This window comes from Stylophora pistillata, chromosome 10, assembly GCF_964205215.1.
Source record: "Stylophora pistillata chromosome 10, jaStyPist1.2, whole genome shotgun sequence".
Lineage (NCBI taxonomy): Eukaryota > Metazoa > Cnidaria > Anthozoa > Scleractinia > Pocilloporidae > Stylophora > Stylophora pistillata.
Window position 1 is genome coordinate 15,921,501 of NC_142528.1, and position 16,241 is coordinate 15,937,741.

The 16,241-nt window shown below is 39.3% G+C and overlaps 2 protein-coding genes and 1 pseudogene across 4 annotated transcripts in view; 1 reads left to right on the forward strand and 2 right to left on the reverse strand.

The window, feature by feature from the left end:
- Positions 1-2,823, reverse strand: part of LOC111343695 (uncharacterized) — a 2,944-nt pseudogene extending 121 nt beyond the window's left edge. Inside the window, exons 1-4 of the transcript XR_015992422.1 lie at positions 2,087-2,823; positions 1,576-1,677; positions 1,233-1,400; positions 1-338 (exon numbers count right to left, since the gene is read on the reverse strand). The exon at positions 1-338 is cut by the window's left edge and continues 121 nt beyond it. The product of XR_015992422.1 is annotated as an uncharacterized LOC111343695 (transcript). The remainder of the gene's footprint in view (positions 339-1,232; positions 1,401-1,575; positions 1,678-2,086) is intronic.
- A 5,384-nt stretch (positions 2,824-8,207) lies between these two features.
- The window catches only part of LOC111343702 (uncharacterized), a 42,146-nt gene continuing 34,112 nt past the window's right edge, over positions 8,208-16,241 (reverse strand). The window contains exon 9 of one of the 2 annotated variants that reach the window (XM_088735830.1): positions 8,208-10,419. In XM_088735830.1, the coding sequence (XP_088591956.1) occupies positions 10,324-10,419 (96 nt within the window). In that variant the 3' untranslated portion in view covers positions 8,208-10,323. Of the gene's footprint in view, positions 10,420-14,018; positions 16,101-16,241 lie in introns of those variants that run through there. The other variant, XR_015992418.1, reaches the window with a different exon arrangement.
- Positions 12,638-13,800, forward strand: LOC111343694 (uncharacterized). The gene is made up of 2 exons (XM_022950877.2): positions 12,638-12,829; positions 13,154-13,800. The coding sequence occupies exons 1-2, from the start codon at positions 12,642-12,644 to the stop codon at positions 13,761-13,763; spliced, it is 798 nt and encodes a 265-aa protein (XP_022806612.2). The 5' UTR covers positions 12,638-12,641; the 3' UTR covers positions 13,764-13,800.

Below are 16,241 nucleotides of genomic sequence, written 5' to 3' on the forward strand. Positions count from 1 at the left end.
AAATGAGAGACATATTTGGAACAAAGCGGGTTTTATAAAAGTAGGTGATATGTTATATACGTTGACATTGTTAAAGTTGTTGCATTTCACGACAGTTCATAGAAATTTACTAATAAACCATATGGATAACATGTTCCAATTTAATTACACTGAAAGTGTGAAGTTGTGTTTTAAATGTAAATATGCTTCTTTCCATTCATCTGGGTTAATGGTATCAATATCAGGAAAAATGCGCTCACATTCTTCACTAAATTTTAGTGTTAGGAAATCATCTGGAATGTTTAATACACCAGATCCAGTTGCCACCTCCTTGAGTTGTTCCTCAGTAACTGGTAAATCTGAGCAAGAAATTAATGGCCATTATATTAATACTATTATTAATGGCTTATTTTGCTTTCTCAGACAATAACCCTTTGTAACATGCATTAACAGGGAGGTTAGAGATCACTTCAAATTCATACATTTACTCTCTGTTAATATCCTCATGCTTGGATGTCAAAAGTATTGTAGATAGATAGATAGATAGATAGAAACCGTTTTATTAACGTGTCAAATAACCTAGTTTGGGAGGTATCCCATACTAATGTGGGGACACAAATAAAATGGATTAAAATTATACACAAAGAATATTACCTACTTAAGAATAAAATTAAGTCATATCATGTATGAAAAAAGATATGAAATGAATTAAGAAGTACATACAGCACAGCCCCTGCAGCCATCATCTAATAGGGAGCTGAGGTCACACTTACATATGCGGTTTTTGAAACTCGCTAATGTTGTGGCTGATCTGTCATGAGTTGTCAGTTTACTCGATAATTTAGGTCCTAAATAGCGTAGTGAATGTTTGCCGTAAGGTATTGTGTTGTATCTAGGAATAAGAAACTCGGCATGTCTTAAATTATAGGAAGGGTTGTGTTTCTGAAATATAATGTACAGTTCATTTCCTTTCCCGGAGAAATGCTCCTGAAAGGAGGTCTTTATTTTCTTAGAAGGCAAAATATGTTGACTGATCAGTATTATGTACATACAGTGTACCATTGAACAACCACCAAAAGGAATTTTGCCTTTGGATCAAGGTCTTATATACTTGGTTGTTATGGGAATTTCATCGGGGAGCAAGAAATAAAAGATTGCAAGTCTTAATAACCCTATTGAATGAATGAATGAATGAAAGTACAGGATCCACATTGGAAATTCATTTATAAGGCACAGGATGCTATGTCACATACCCCACTCTTCAATCCCATAATTCTCAGGGAAGCTATAGATGTGTTCTGGTATACCATCTGGAAGTGCAGTGTCTCTCTGTGCTCTGATCCTGTGTGTGTTCCAATGTTTCTCTGAAAATATCTAACTCCCTCTGTATAAGAGGTACCATGATGAAGGCCAAGAGCAATCTGCCAAAACTTTAAATATAATGTTAAAAGCAGTCATGAAAGGATACTTCTGTAGGCAAATACAGTAAATTATGTCAAGAAGTAAATAACATTCCTTTCAATGATATACACCAGAGGCAAGAGGTACAAAAAGGTTCTGAAGATAACTGCTCCAGATCCCAATTATTGCACATACCTATCAGACTCATTGTCCGGGTCATAATGACCTTGATATTTTACCCAACACAAACTATCTTTTAAATACCTCTCCATCGTTTCGCGCAATTCCTTTCACCATCTTTCAATCTACAAAATAGCAATATAACGTAATATTTCAATTCCGTGAGAGCTACCACTTTTTTCCCTTTTTTCTTAAAAATTTTCGAAATTTGACATCAGAGTGGGGAGTTTCAACAACATTTGCCCTAATGTTCCAAAACAAGAACTGGGCTATAGTGATAGCTGTAGTCAGATGAATCCTTTATGCAGATAGCGTTTTAGATGCGATATTGTTTATGTCAGGTTTGTTTGTATTCTGTGTGTAAGGGGTGGATGGGGCTGGAGCCGCACCGGAGGCAGGCAGAAGTGGGAGGTTTTGACGCCCTACTCTCTCCCTACTATTCTACTAACTATGATTCTAGTAAAACTTCCTGTTTCCAACTCAGTCTCTACCAATTTCAAATTTGCTTAGGAAATAAACAGAGCACTTCCATATCTGATTTGAGGTAGAGGGGCCATATATAACTGTTTCGTGAGGATCCATATCATTGTGGTGTCTGCGAAGGAAAGCATGCATTGTGGCCATGGTCCCTGTTTCGGTTCCCTTATCTACTCTTAGCATCGCAGATATGATCTTAGTTTCATAGAAATGTTCAAGACACCATCTTCCAATTAATTTGGGATCATGATTGTAAACCCAAACTTTCAACCACAGCAGCTTTCTACTAGCTGTGTCCATGCACCCATACACCGCTAATGGAAATGTTGAACTTTGATAACCCATTAGCTTGTCGTGACCATCGAGAGAATGAACCCAGTTAGAACCACGTGCCGTGAAGTTTCCCTTTCTTCGCTGTCTCTTGGCTCTGACATTACCACGGGCTTCGAAACTTTGTGGGTTCAGTTCAGACATCACATCGTAAACCTGGTCTCTGGTAACATTTAGCCCGTGCTCCAATCTGATTTTCTTGTGCAAAGCTCTGTATCCTAGCAGCTTACCAGGACCTTTAAGCTCCTCTTCCACCGCTTCTTTCACGTCCTGAACTTCGATACTCCTGTCATTGTAGATGTTAAAGTGACGAAGCCTTCTGTCAAGGGAACGAATACTCCATGCATATTGTAGAAATTCGCGTCTGAGAAAATCCAGTGCTTGCTGGACATATTTAGTTAAAACTTCTTTTAGGTTATCGTCATCGGTCCAGGTAGCCTCACGGTTATCCGCCATATTGGTTACTAGAATAACAGGCGCCGAGCTTTGTAAGCGCGCGTAGAATGATGGTAGTGGCAGCGCTCGGCCACGGTGAAGTTCACTTTCACTTGCACTTTGAAGTTCATTTGAAATTGAATTTATATTTCACTTTGAACTGTATTTCCATTTTAGTTTACCATAAAAGTAAAGTGGTTTTATTTTTAAAATTCAATGTACTTTCAAATTTCATGTCATTTTACTTTTAAATTTCATTTAGTTGTACTTCATGGTTTATTTTGTTTCATTTTATTTCTCAGTCAAACTAACATTTATTACACAAAAATATGTGATTTTTTATTGCCAGTTCTCGGCCACCATAGTGGTCTGATAACTGGAAAAACAATTATGGCAAAGCAAGCCTGTTAAGAATTGCCTCCAAGACTGAACCAACACACTCACATAAATCCCAATTTCTTCACGTTTATCATCAATAACCGAACGCTAACAACGAAATAAAACAACAACTCCCCTCGCTGTTATTGTTGAAAAGTCTCCTTCCCGCTCACGTGTTCTGCTACATCTGTTATCACTGTCAATCATTGGTTTTAGGTGTGTCATTTGACACTTTGTCAAGTCACATTGTTTATGATGAAACATAGCGAAAATCACGCTAAGGGTAACAAGCGACTAATGATCACAATATTATGCACGATTTCCGTCAAGCCCAAAACAGCAGAAATCGCCAAAAGACACGACGGAAACACAAGGACTGAGTAAGTTTTATTAATTTAACGTGTAAAATTTTCATATTTCGGAATATTTAGTGTTTTAAATGGACCATATTTTATTTCTCATACTATTCCTTATAACGCATTCAAATTCTCAACGGTTGCTCGCTAACTTAACACCGCGTAACACAACGCGTGACGCTTTCAAGAAATAATCCTTCGCTTTTGCTCGAGACATGAACTTGGAACGCATGTGGAAAAAATAACTTCTGCGCCCGCCACCACCTTTTGATTGGTTGACAACAGTCGCACTACCTGGTCACACCAAAATCTTACACGTCTTTTCCTTGGTACAATAGTTCCGTTCTTGCAATTGGCTCAGATCAAAGTCCCAGGGGAATCTACATTACCTCAGGCTACAGCTTGCGGGTTGCACTTTTGGTTGCTTGATCAAGAATTTTTCTGCCCATTGCCCAGTCTTGCACGGGTCTATTCTGCTGCCGCCTCGCCATCCGAGTGTCTTCGCTCGGATGGTTCGTTGGCAACTAGATAATTGCTAGTAAAACCGCGTGTCAAGATTAACGCTAACATTTGTCTAAGGGCCTGGCTTGACTAGGAAACTTTGTAGCAGAAACATTGTTTCCTGTTATGTTTCCCGGGGTGGCTAAATTAGCGCGAAACAAACAAAATGTTTTACTGCCCCAGTGGCTAAACGAGGAAACATTGTTTCGGAAAACAAATGAGCTGCGCATGCGTGTATGAATAAACTGACTTCGAGGAAGTCTGGGGATCAAAGGATGTTCACATTTTCATTGTATCAAAGCCCTTTGTGGCATTCTGCACAATAATAAGGAACTTCAGCATCTTGTACCACTTCCAAGAGGACTGGTACACATCGCTTGTTTATTGAACGGACTTGTTTTTTCTTTCCAGGGCCTGTTCCCTCATAAACTGTGATGTAACAATTTTCCACTTGCTCTTGTAATCCTCCCGGCTGATATCATATTTTTCTGTCATCAGTAGATCGATTTGCGAATACGCCACCTCGAGCTCTTTACTGTCCCTGTTCATGTAGTCCTTATGACCCACGTCCCAGAGACAAGGCCTTTCCTCAAGCAGCGCAATTAGCATTTCCATTCTTCATCTTTCCAATTCCTTTCCCTTCTCTTTCCCTTTCTTTGAGCGTGACCTGCTTGAATTTCTTCGTAGCCAGCCATTTTAATTGTTGTCTGCTCGCCGTTGCTATGAAACATTTTTCAATGTGCGACCGGCACTGGAAACTAATCGACATTGTTTTCATCGTGGCTAAACTGGGAAACATGTTTCGGACGCAAAATTTGTGTCCGGGAAACAAAAATGCTTTTGTCTGCAGGCAAAAACAATTTTTTTTTTCGAGCAGCAAAATTTGTTTCCGCAACATGTGTTTCCCGCGCGGCTAAACTGGGTAACATTTGCCTCCGCAACAATGTTTCCGCAACAAAGTTTCCTAGTCTAGCCAGGCCTTAACAGACCCATGCAACAAGAATTAGCTAGCATGCGTCGCAGACAGTCTAAACCGCCGATATAAACAGTCTGTGCCACGGCTCCCAAAAGCTTGTTCCTACATAATGCTGTTTGTGTATCCATTTTTGATTGGCTAGTTTCTTACGCGCTATCTGATGACCACGCAAGTATCACGTAATGCCAAAAATAAATTTGTGTAGGTTTCCCAACTACTTTATAACAGTTGTACATTACATTAAACGTCAAATTTACTTCGAGCTGAAAATAAGATTTCTGCAACTACAGAAGAACGTTGGCAAAAAGCGTTCAAAGCCGTGAGAGAGCAGTTTGAAATCGATAATCTTCTACCTGAACAGGAAAACGCACTTCGCGAATTTCTTGGAGGTCGAAATACTTTTGTAAATTTGCCGAAGGGCTACGGTAAATCTTTGATTTTCCAGTGCCTTCCGATCGCTGCGGATGCTCTGTTCGGAAAGCCTCTCGGTTCCAGTGTTCTCGTTGTAATATCGCCGTTGCGATCGCTTATGGAAGACCAGATTCGACATCTAAACAACATGGGAGTGCCAGCGATCGCCATTACTAACGATGAGGATGTCGAAATAATCCAGCAGGTTAGGAACGGCAATTATGTTCTTGTTTATGGCTCTCCAGAGTGCTTGCTCTCCAGAGTGCTTGCTCTCTCGGAGATGGTCTTTGCAGAGGACGAACAGGAGATGAAGTAATGATACGGACAAAACCCCCGTGAGATCCATCGCAGACTTTTTTCGATGTTGGAGCATCGTGGTCGTCACTTAGCAGTTCCCCAGATCGTTTGACTGTAAGCGAATATTCCCTTGTACTAAGGCTTTTGAGATCTGCTTCCAATTTTTCTGTTTGCTCGATAAGTTACCGATGTTTTTTCAGTTTCGCAACACAGCTTCGGCAGACGTACTTGTTTTCGATCGATCGCAAAGATATTTCCAAGCTTTCAATCTCGGTGAGTACGTCGCGTCGAATTCTTTCCATCCCTTTGAAAGTAACACTCTCTTGTTTTCCTTTTCGATGACGCGACAGCATAAATTGCAATAATCGGACGAATCAAACATAACCTTTTCAATCTTTTGAAATGCAAAGCAAAGCTTTGTACAAAAGTACTTCCAATATACAATTTACACGCGACGATATTTATTTTTAACATTGCGTGATAAATTTCGCAAGAATATGACTAATCATAAGGCGCGTAAGAAAATAACCAATCAGAAATGAACACACAGATCCGTGGATCCCTGCGGGATATCAGAACTAGCTTTTGGGAGCCGTTTCGCAGACAATATATAGCGGGGATTGTGTGACACATCCGGCTGCAACGCAGGCTAGAATTAGCGGGATCAACAAAATAGGAAATTAATAAACAACTACGCCCTATCTGACCAGACCGGACCTACGCATCTGGGTGTGGATATCTGTAGCCAATAAAAGTGGCACTTGTAATCCTAAGTTAATTAGATCGTACAGTGGAACGTGAATGTTGTGAGCTGAAGAATAAAGCCGACTCGTAAGAAAGCATACAGTCCTCGTTTGTTGAACCAGCGTGTGCGGAGAGCAAATTCCGCGAAAAATATCAAATGTCAACTCGGGTTATTAGAAAGGATTCTAAGTTTTCGTCATATTCTCTAAAAACAGTTGTGTCCGGGGCCGTAGGTGATGAGTGCCAATAACAAATATTATCACGACCAAGGTCACAAAATTGTTTAACGCAGCAAATATTTTATCCAGTAGGCAATCCAGAGTAAAACGCCATTGGCGGACTGACAAATTCTAAACTGATTTAGGGAGATAGATTTCTTTTTTAAGGAGGCTCGAAAGGGTTTTTTTTGACCGCGTGGAGAATGGATTCCAAGATACACGGAAGCTAATTACTCGCGAGAGAAATAAGCGAAAGCGCACGCGATCAGATCCGCGGGCGATTTGTAAACAAACATTGCCGCCATGAGCGTTTCAAAATAGACCCTTTCAAGGTTAACGCCGCCATTTTGCCGGAGGTTCAAAACTGCTGGGGCGAACGCAAAATGTACAGTGAATGTATGGGAAAAGTTGAGAAAATGATGCTCGATAATTTGAGGAAGGTTGACATCGTGCAATTTCTATGAATTACAAACTGAAGATACCAGACCTACCAGTTTACCGATCAAATTTGAGAAATGAAGTCTCGCGAAAAAGCCGCAAATTAAGATTTTCATTTTCCATATATTTGTCTCTAAAACCAAACCGCCGTTTCCGGGAAAATTTAAAAGCATTTGTATGAAAAACTAAAAATAAGATTTCTCACTTCTCAGCGAGCCTGAACCCTTCATATTTAATCGGCAACATCTTTTGCCAGGTATCTTTACTTCGTAATTCATAGAAATTGCAGAATGTCAACCTTCCTCAAATTATCGAGCATCAATCTCCCGACTTTTTCCATACATTCACTGTACATTTTGCGCTGGCCCCAGCAGTTTTGCACCCCCGGCAAAATGGCGGCGTTAACCTTGAAAAGGGATGATTGCCGGCACCTCTATTGTTTCCAGCGGAAGTGGTTGTTTGAGAAACGAAAATGGAAAATTTACTTCTTGCAAGCAGGTAGGAAAATGTTCCGATGGCAGGATTCTTGCCGAAAGTGGTCAAAAAAATTTTATTTAACGAGCGAAAGGAGGATGGTGAAGTCGACACCCCATCAATAAAGTCGCGTCGAGTGCATTCGGTAGATCTTACTTTGTTCCGCGAAAAATTCAAGTGAATACCTCTGAGTGCTACGATTTGTTTCGCATTGAATTTGATTCCTAATAAAATGAAATGACCGAGAACTTTCCTAAACAACTCAGTGGAAGATGAAAAGGAAAATGAAATCATTGTTGGATCAGGATTGTAAACATTGACAGTTTTGTATATATGCACGATCCTTCGCAGTAAAGCACTATTTGAGCAATAGTGAAAATCAGACCTGAAAAAAATCAGGCCTGTACGGGATTCGAACCACTGACCTCTGCGATACTAGTGCAGCGCTCTACCAACTGAGCTAACAAGCCAACTGGGAGCAGGCCATCAAATCAATTCGACATAAACCCGTAGATGATAAATCAAACATTGATTGACAGTTTTATTAACGGAAATGGAGAAGTGTAAATGTTGCGATAAAAATAAACATAATTTTCAGTAAACAAGAGATCGTAAAAATGTAGATGAGACTTTAATTCTAATTCAACCACAGACGGTAAAATTAAAACAAAATATTTATCTTTAACTTGTGAGAAAGATTGTTAATATTTTCCTTGATAAACTGTAAATTACAACTACGAAAATGCAAACTCGCATTTGGTAAGAAAGGATTGCAAAATTTGTTTTGTTTTCCACTTAAACGGAATAATGAAAGTTCATGGTTATGACAGTGGCAAAGAGAAAAAAAGAAAAATGAAGCCAAGGCTTGTTCATACCTCTAGTACCTCGAAAATTATGGAAATTCGAGAAATCTGTGACGTGTGTGATGTATATGAAACCCTAATTTCGACCGAGTTTGACGCTCGTGACAATTTGGAAGACGTCAAAGCAAATTCTTTTCACTCCAAATTGTTTTCACTCTTCCACTTCAAATTTCACATGAACAGTTATATCAGTCCATCATGGTAAATGTGCATCGTCGAATGAGGCCTTCGATCAAGCCATCTTCTTGGAACAGCGACAAGATACCATCCAGACGTTCGATGGAAAGCTTCATCTTTCGACAAACAGGGTCCAGAGGCTGGCAGATGCTGGTTTGTCTCATGTTACACTACAATCAATGTACGAGAAACTCAACATTTAACGGCCTCAATGGAGTACTTGCCTTGGCGCCATCGGCAAAATCAACTTGTCATCATATATCGAATTCAATTCCGCCAGAGAATTCCCTCCGGAGTTTCTCTACGGAGTTCATATATTTCCAACTGTCATAACGGTAAGCAGTCTGAGTCTCAAATGATGACTCACTTTTCAAGAATGTGCAAAATCACAAAACAAGGTGAATCCATCTTCAGGATGAACGATTTTTTCCGCGCTGAGTGCATCCGTCCATTAATCGCGCGGACGACGCAGACACAGACTCATCCTCGCGAAAATGAGCCCTTGAGTCAGCGGTATCGTTTAAAACGCGTGACCGGAAATAAAAGTGTGAGCTAAAATTGCAAAAACCGGAAATAAAGCTTGCTAAGTTGATGAACTAATATCTCGAAAATTAGTTCGGTGACCTACCCTGAATTTTTGTGTAAAAATTAATTTCATCATTACGCGTTCCTAAAGAAAATTTTCAAAAAAATTTATCTAGTGGAAATTTTTTTACATTTTAAAACAGCATTATCCTCAATAATTCAAGTTCTACTGGATAGTTTTTTTTAATATCACGTATACAGGTAGAGAATATGATGATGTTTAAGAAATTTGAAAAAAAAAAAGCTAGGTCACCGACTTGGTTTTTGAGATATCTTTCAAAAACTGAGTTTTAGAGGGTCTTTTAGCACCACTGTACTGTTGCCATGGCGAGCCCCCTTAAAAGATTGCCCTAACATAGTGTTATGCATATGTCAAGTCATTATCCTGATGATAAGTTGGACAGTTCTGATATCTTTTACTGATTGGCACTTGCTGTTAATTGTGGAAAACCCTTTCGAGCCTCCTTAAGTCGTTGTATCTTGTCAAGTTAACAAGTTCTTGTTTCACTTCACTCGGTTTAATTACCAGAGAGGGTTGTTTTCTCCTTCTGTTCTTGAATTTTGTTTTGAGCTCTCATTTTGTCTTTTCGGTTCAGACATGTTTTCTGATTGGGTTGTTCTATCCTCTTTGTTATTCACTTCCTCGATTTTCGTTTTCAGTAAAGACGTGGTTTCATCTTCTTTAACCCTTTATTGCTCTGGCATGGCCTGTGCTGCCACTATCCGAATGGCAGCAAAGGCTACCCAGAAAAGCAGAGCTTGAATTTCAACTTCGAATTCAAGCTCATCCAGTGCACAAATTTTCATTTCCTTACAGGGTTGCAGTAATTGTCCTAAAAACGGCGCACGGCTGTCCAGTCTTCTGGCGTGTTTAAGAAAGACTTTGACTAAAGTTTTGATTTGTATTTTCTGTTTTTTCCACCTTGTTGAGACATAGGAAGTATGGTCCAAGCCAACCTTCAAGCTGAACTAAGTGGACGGGCACTATGGGCTGATAGTGTTTGTCCTCGGATGAACACTATCGCGTCACGTGATCCATTTAAACCAACAAACATCGGAGAAAATTTAGTGGTGAACTATAATTTGACATAAAGGCTATCAATCTACGGTGCATTTATACAGAGCTTACGACTGTGCAGTGTTTCCTGGACCGGTGTTACTAGCGGAGATACATATCCAAGGCGGTCAACTTCTGTGATCTATAAGAAAAGCGAGATGAGAAAATTTTCGAAGACAAAACAAGTGAAACATCCTACGAGAAACCTTATACTTAAACTGAAGGTCACGGAATACAATCTAAGACACAAATCTATTCACCGGCCGAAATTAAACACGAGTCGAGTGAAGAACTCCGATTAGTATCTATCAATTTTTAAATATAACCTACTAGTTACAGTTATAGTCTTTCTACTATTTTTACTTAATTTTTTTTTGGTAGTATTTTTAGTATTTTTTTAAGTATGTTTTAGAATCGAGTGAGGAACTCTTATTTTTATCGATTAGTCTTTAAATATAATCTAGATGTGTAAGTAGTCCATATCTTTTTTGAAAAAAGTTTTTTGGTTCCATAAGACATATAGGTTTTTATCTTACGAATCAATACGATGATTATTATGAATAATTGTTCTATTATGCATTTTCTAAACAAACGGTCGTAAATGTTAGTTTCAACTGCACATGGTGTTGTATTTGTGTAACCTATGTGGCAGACTTTTAATTTTTTAGTAATTTGGGTTTTATCAACTGAGTTGATAATGTAAATTATAACATAACCAAAGTAAAGCGTGCGCTCTGATTGGTCAATTTAGCGTCCCGCATTTGCCCATGGGTGTACGCTGCTGACGTGAGCAAATGCAAAGACTATTTTTCCGCGCGCGATTGTTTTTCTGGTCACGTAAGATTTGTTAAATAAAAGGGAACTCTTTGGCTACAATGTATCAATGTTATGTTATAAAACAAATGGTAAACACCACAGCGTATACTATTGAGTTATGGATGCACTTGGGAGGTTTGCTAAGCACTCGAGAAGCTAGAGTCGCTCTCGGCTATCGCCTCGAGCGACTCTTACGCTTCTTTCGTGCTTAGCAACCTCCCGCGTGCACCATAACTCAATAGTGTACGCTGTGGTGTTTACCATTTGTTAATTGGCCACCGTAAAAAGTTTTAAAGCTGAAGTTTCGAGCGTTAGCCTTTTGTTCATTCGTTCATACGAAGGGCTAACGTATAAAGCGGGATCAGGGTCAAAATCTAGTTCCAAATAGGAACAGGCACAACAAAAAGCCAGACATCGAAATAGGGACAGGCACAGTCTATTAGGAACAGGCACAGCCTTTTAGGAACAGGCACAGCTCATTAGGAACAGGCACAGCATAATAGGGACAGGCACAGCCTATTTGGAACAGGCACAGCCTAATTGGGAACAGGTACAGCCTATAAGGAACAGACACAGCTTCGCAAAGTGAGGAGCACAGGGCACCAAGATTCCCTGAAGGCCCACTGAGAGTCATTTAAAGATGGCTACAAGAATGCATTAAGTAGGTTAATGGCGAAGTATTGATCTCTTCTCCACTCGTGTTTTCCACTTATGCTGAGAAGTTACAAATGTTTAGTAAGCCTGTGTGAGCAAACGGGATTAATCATTTATCTCTAAACTTTGATGTGTCACTCGCAATTGTTCGCAAGGAATTTTAAGAATACGTTTGTAAAAAAACAAAACCTTAGTCAATCTTGTGAGAAGGAAAAAAATTGTTCCTGTTCGAAAATATAAGATGGATACTTTAGAATCGAGGATGTGAAATCAACTAATTAGCTGTCTTAACATTCTGATTAGGATGGAAAAGTTGTGGTGCTTACCCACACAAGAAGAACGTTTCAAGAAGTCCTACGATATGTACATAGTGGAAATCTAAGTGAAGAATGTGCCGACTATTTTCAATATAAATGTGAAGGGGCTATCAATATCCTCAACATGTCATCACTTAACTACAATATCCAAGTGACATTTGATAATCAAGCTGAAGAGATTTTCTATATGGTGGAGGAGGCCTTAAGGGAAATCCAGCCGAGCAGCCAGTCAAATGCATTCCAGAAAATGTATTTTCTGGAATGCACTTGACTGGCTACTCTGTAGCCAGTCAAGTGCGTTTATAGAAAATGCATCAATGTATTTATAGAATGTATTTTCTGGTTCTCCAGGACGTCCAGGCTTTAATATTCCAAGGGAAGTTCTCGAAATGTTCGTTGAAAATAAATTTAATATAAGTGCCACGGCGCGCATGTTAGAAGTTAGTGAATCAACTGCGAAAAGACGACTCCGTGTAAATGGAATGTCAATTCTCAATATGCCAATTTAAGCGAGGGTGATTTAGACACCATCGTATTGAGTATACTTCGACAGTTCCCAAAAAGTGGCTACGAGCGTATGATTGGCTATCTTTTAGCAAGAGGATATAGAGTTCAGGAAAAGCATGTGAGGGAGTCAATAAGGAGAGTGGACCCAGAAGGCGTCATTGAAAGGTCAATCTCGCTTAACATCATTCAAAGAAGGAGATATTTTGTTCCATGTCCAATGGCTCTGTGGCATATGGATGGTCATCACAAGCTTGTAAGGTACATCACACCTATGACATATATCTCTTTTTTCTGATCTTCCATGTAGAGGCTCATGTTCATCCAAAAAGCTTCACTCCGTCGTCCTCTTGTTTTGAAATTGACCACTTGTTGAATGTAGTGTACAAATTGGCTGTCATTTTCAAATGGACATTTTTCAACTCTGCAAAATTGCAGGAACTTATTCAGGGTGAATTTGGTCTTTAATGATAGTCATGCATACAATGATATGCTATAGTTCCACAAGTTTAAGTTTTCCAAGTTATACTGCTTTTAACTGGGCTAAAAAATACATTTTGTTTCTGAAATTGTCACTTATGGCAGTGGTGACTTTAATTTCAATGCCATCACCTTCTGGTGGGGCTTTGTCACACATGCTGCTATTGATGGTTACAGCAGGAAAATCATGTATCTTCGCTGCAGTACCAATAACAAGGCAGACACTGTGTTAAGGGCATTTCTGGAAGCTGTGGAAAACTTTGGACTCCCTTCTCGCATACGAGCTGATCAAGGAGTAGAAAATGAAGATGTGGCCAGGTTTATGTTTCACCATCCTTTGAGAGGACCAGACAGAGGAAGCTTTACATCAGGAAAGGGTGTCCGTAACCAAAGAATTGAGCGGCTATGCCGTGACTTGTATGTTGGTGTTATTTACATCTACTATGAAGCATTCAGGTACTTTGAGGAACAGGGCCTTCTCCAAATAGACAATGAAATTCATTTGTACTGCTTACATTACGTTTTTCAACCACGCATTAATCGACACCTAGAAGATTTTCGCAGTGGACGGGATTGTCACCCTCTTTCAACTGAGAGAAACCGATCTCCAAACCAGCTTTGGATTGAAGGGCCGATGAGAAGTGAAAACCCTCTAATAGGTCAAGATGTTACTTTGTATGTAAAGGTTACACCTTTAATATTTACCGGTCTTTAATGTAACCCATACTGATACTTAGTAGGCCAATTTTAGGAATGGGATCTTCCCCTCCCCTTGCTCTTACAGAATTTGCTTCACCTACATGAATGCTATCAATACATCCATCATGTGAATGCTTTGAAATTGTCATGATATTAGTTCTACAAATATTTGTGAAAACTTCCATCTTCACATTACCAATCTTCAGAGGGACTTCTTTAATTGATACTTTTTTCCCACTTGGGCCACTCCTGATTGGAAAAAAAAAGGTTGGGGTGAGACCTCATTTTCCTCATTGTTGAAATATCTTAATGAACATTTATTAGGCAGTGACAGGTCTCTTCACAAAACCAGTTTGTGGATGACTTTCCACTAAGTGCAGTGCATTTTGTGGTTTAGGCTGAGATAGATTCCTATGGCATTGATATGGAAGGACCAGTCCCCTTTACAACTGGCAGCAGAGATCTTTTGGAAATTCCACCAATATACTGTCCCTTACATGACACAGAAAGCAATGACATGAATCAGTTCATTGATCCACTGTCGCACAGTGACTGTTTTGGAATAGACATCTACATTAGATGTGTCTCCTTTGCTGGAGGCAGACTAGCATTAAGTAATTAGCAGGAGTAGTATAGTTAACTTAAATTCAGCGCGAGACCAAGGAATGAGGACATGTAACTGATATTCAGTTTACTTCATGTCTATTGTTTACAAATGAAGATAAACCTCTAATAAAAAGTAACACAACAGTTGCTGTTCATGTATTACACGATGATGTTTCAATACTTCAAACCGTTCTTTGAGGCTTAACGTAATAACATAACACTTATTATCACCCGGGTAGATACACGTACAGCTAGGTGATCAGATTATAAACATAAACATACATACTCCTTTGCACAACGGTAAAAAAATGTATCAAGCACGTCCATAGCCCTTCACTTGAACTGTGATTACTGTGTCAAAAGCCCCCTTGAAATCTTCATATGACAAGTGACATGTAGGCAGAAAGACCTCCAAGGTACAGGTATTGGGATCAGGCAATCTGTCACCCTCATTTGGAGAAAACTGCACACAGATGCTTCTAGACATATGTGTGGAACCAGTTAAGAAAAGTAGAACATCTTTGATCAGGATCCATATTTATCGAAAAAAATAGGAAGAAAACAAAATTTTCAACCTTGTTGAACTAAAACAAGCAGCTGGGTGAGCCAGTTGCACCCCAGTACAATATTTAACGGACTTTTGAGAAAAATAATATTAACAGCACTGCCAAATGTTAACAGCACTGCCAAATGTTAACAGCACTGCCAAATGTTAAAGGTATTACTTTATTTGATATATCTTCATTTAGAGCCACTCTTTATTGCAGAGCATTTTTCTTCAATACTGATTTATTCTACCAAAAGAAGAGATGTCTCTTATTCACAAACCAGATTCCCTAACACATGTCTCCTCCAAGTAGTCTAGAAAGAAGGTAAAAACCTGCTTCTTGCTAGCATCACAACCATCAAAAGCATCCATCTGAACTCTGCGTTTCAGCATATCAAACCTTACAGCAGCTGCATCAGTTGTCTTGAAAATTTTACCACTGACCTTTCAGTGAGATTCCAATAATTGAACAGGACCAAGCACATCAAAACATTCTCTTAGCTGTTTCAATTCAGCTACGCGTTTGTAAGCTTGATATATCATGCACTCATATGCAACCTCGGTTGCATTATTTTTGGTCATCAGAGCTACTGATACGCCACACTGACTTATCAGTTTACTTATAATTTCGATTACCATGATCAACTTTTTCTTCCTTCTCATCAAATTTCACAAGGTTCTCCAACATCTCTTTGATTTCAAGGTCAGGAATGTCATCCATTGTCACTGATGTACAGGCACTTTCTGGGCAACCAGTTTCCAAATAAATGACAACTGGCTTTGCCAACCCCACTATAACAAAATCAGTGTGTGTAATCACATGAGCCATTGCCTGTTCCACCATTGAAAACCCTCTTAACACCATCTGTTGGGAATGTACTGGCAATTTGTGCCCATCACTGCCTCCGAATAAAAGAGGGTCACTGCTGCTTAACAATGTTTCCATAACGATGGCAAAAAACTCTCGCTGCGGACCCCCGACATCTGCTGCATCCTCTTCAATCACACCGTCACCACTGTCTGATACAAAATATACCACAGGGGACCTTTGCAATTTTGAGCCTGCATTTTTGTTTATTCTACAAATTTCTTTTATCTTCCTTAAGCTTTTGGAACGATTAAAAGTGATTGGGTAGGTAGGCTGATCTTGTTTCACCACACTGTGACTAAGATTCTGCAAAATCCTCTGAGCAGGATGCCCTACAGTAAAAAAAATGTTTTATTAAGCCGCTCAAAGTCATTATAGGATTCATACTTTAAAGGCACTATTATTGTTATTAAAACATAACACACAAAAAGAATTGTTTATGTTTGTAACGTTGTATTCAATCGATAGACAAG

What these genes read in the sequence shown, in the direction of transcription:
- LOC111343694 (XM_022950877.2), top strand. Translation starts at nt 12,642, where the DNA reads ATGATTGGCTATCTTTTAGCAAGAGGATATAGAGTTCAGGAAAAGCAT. An exon ending in GGTCATCACAAGCTTGTAAG is followed by an intron (nt 12,830 to 13,153) that starts GTACATCACACC and finishes CACTTATGGCAG; the next exon opens with TGGTGACTTTAATTTCAATG.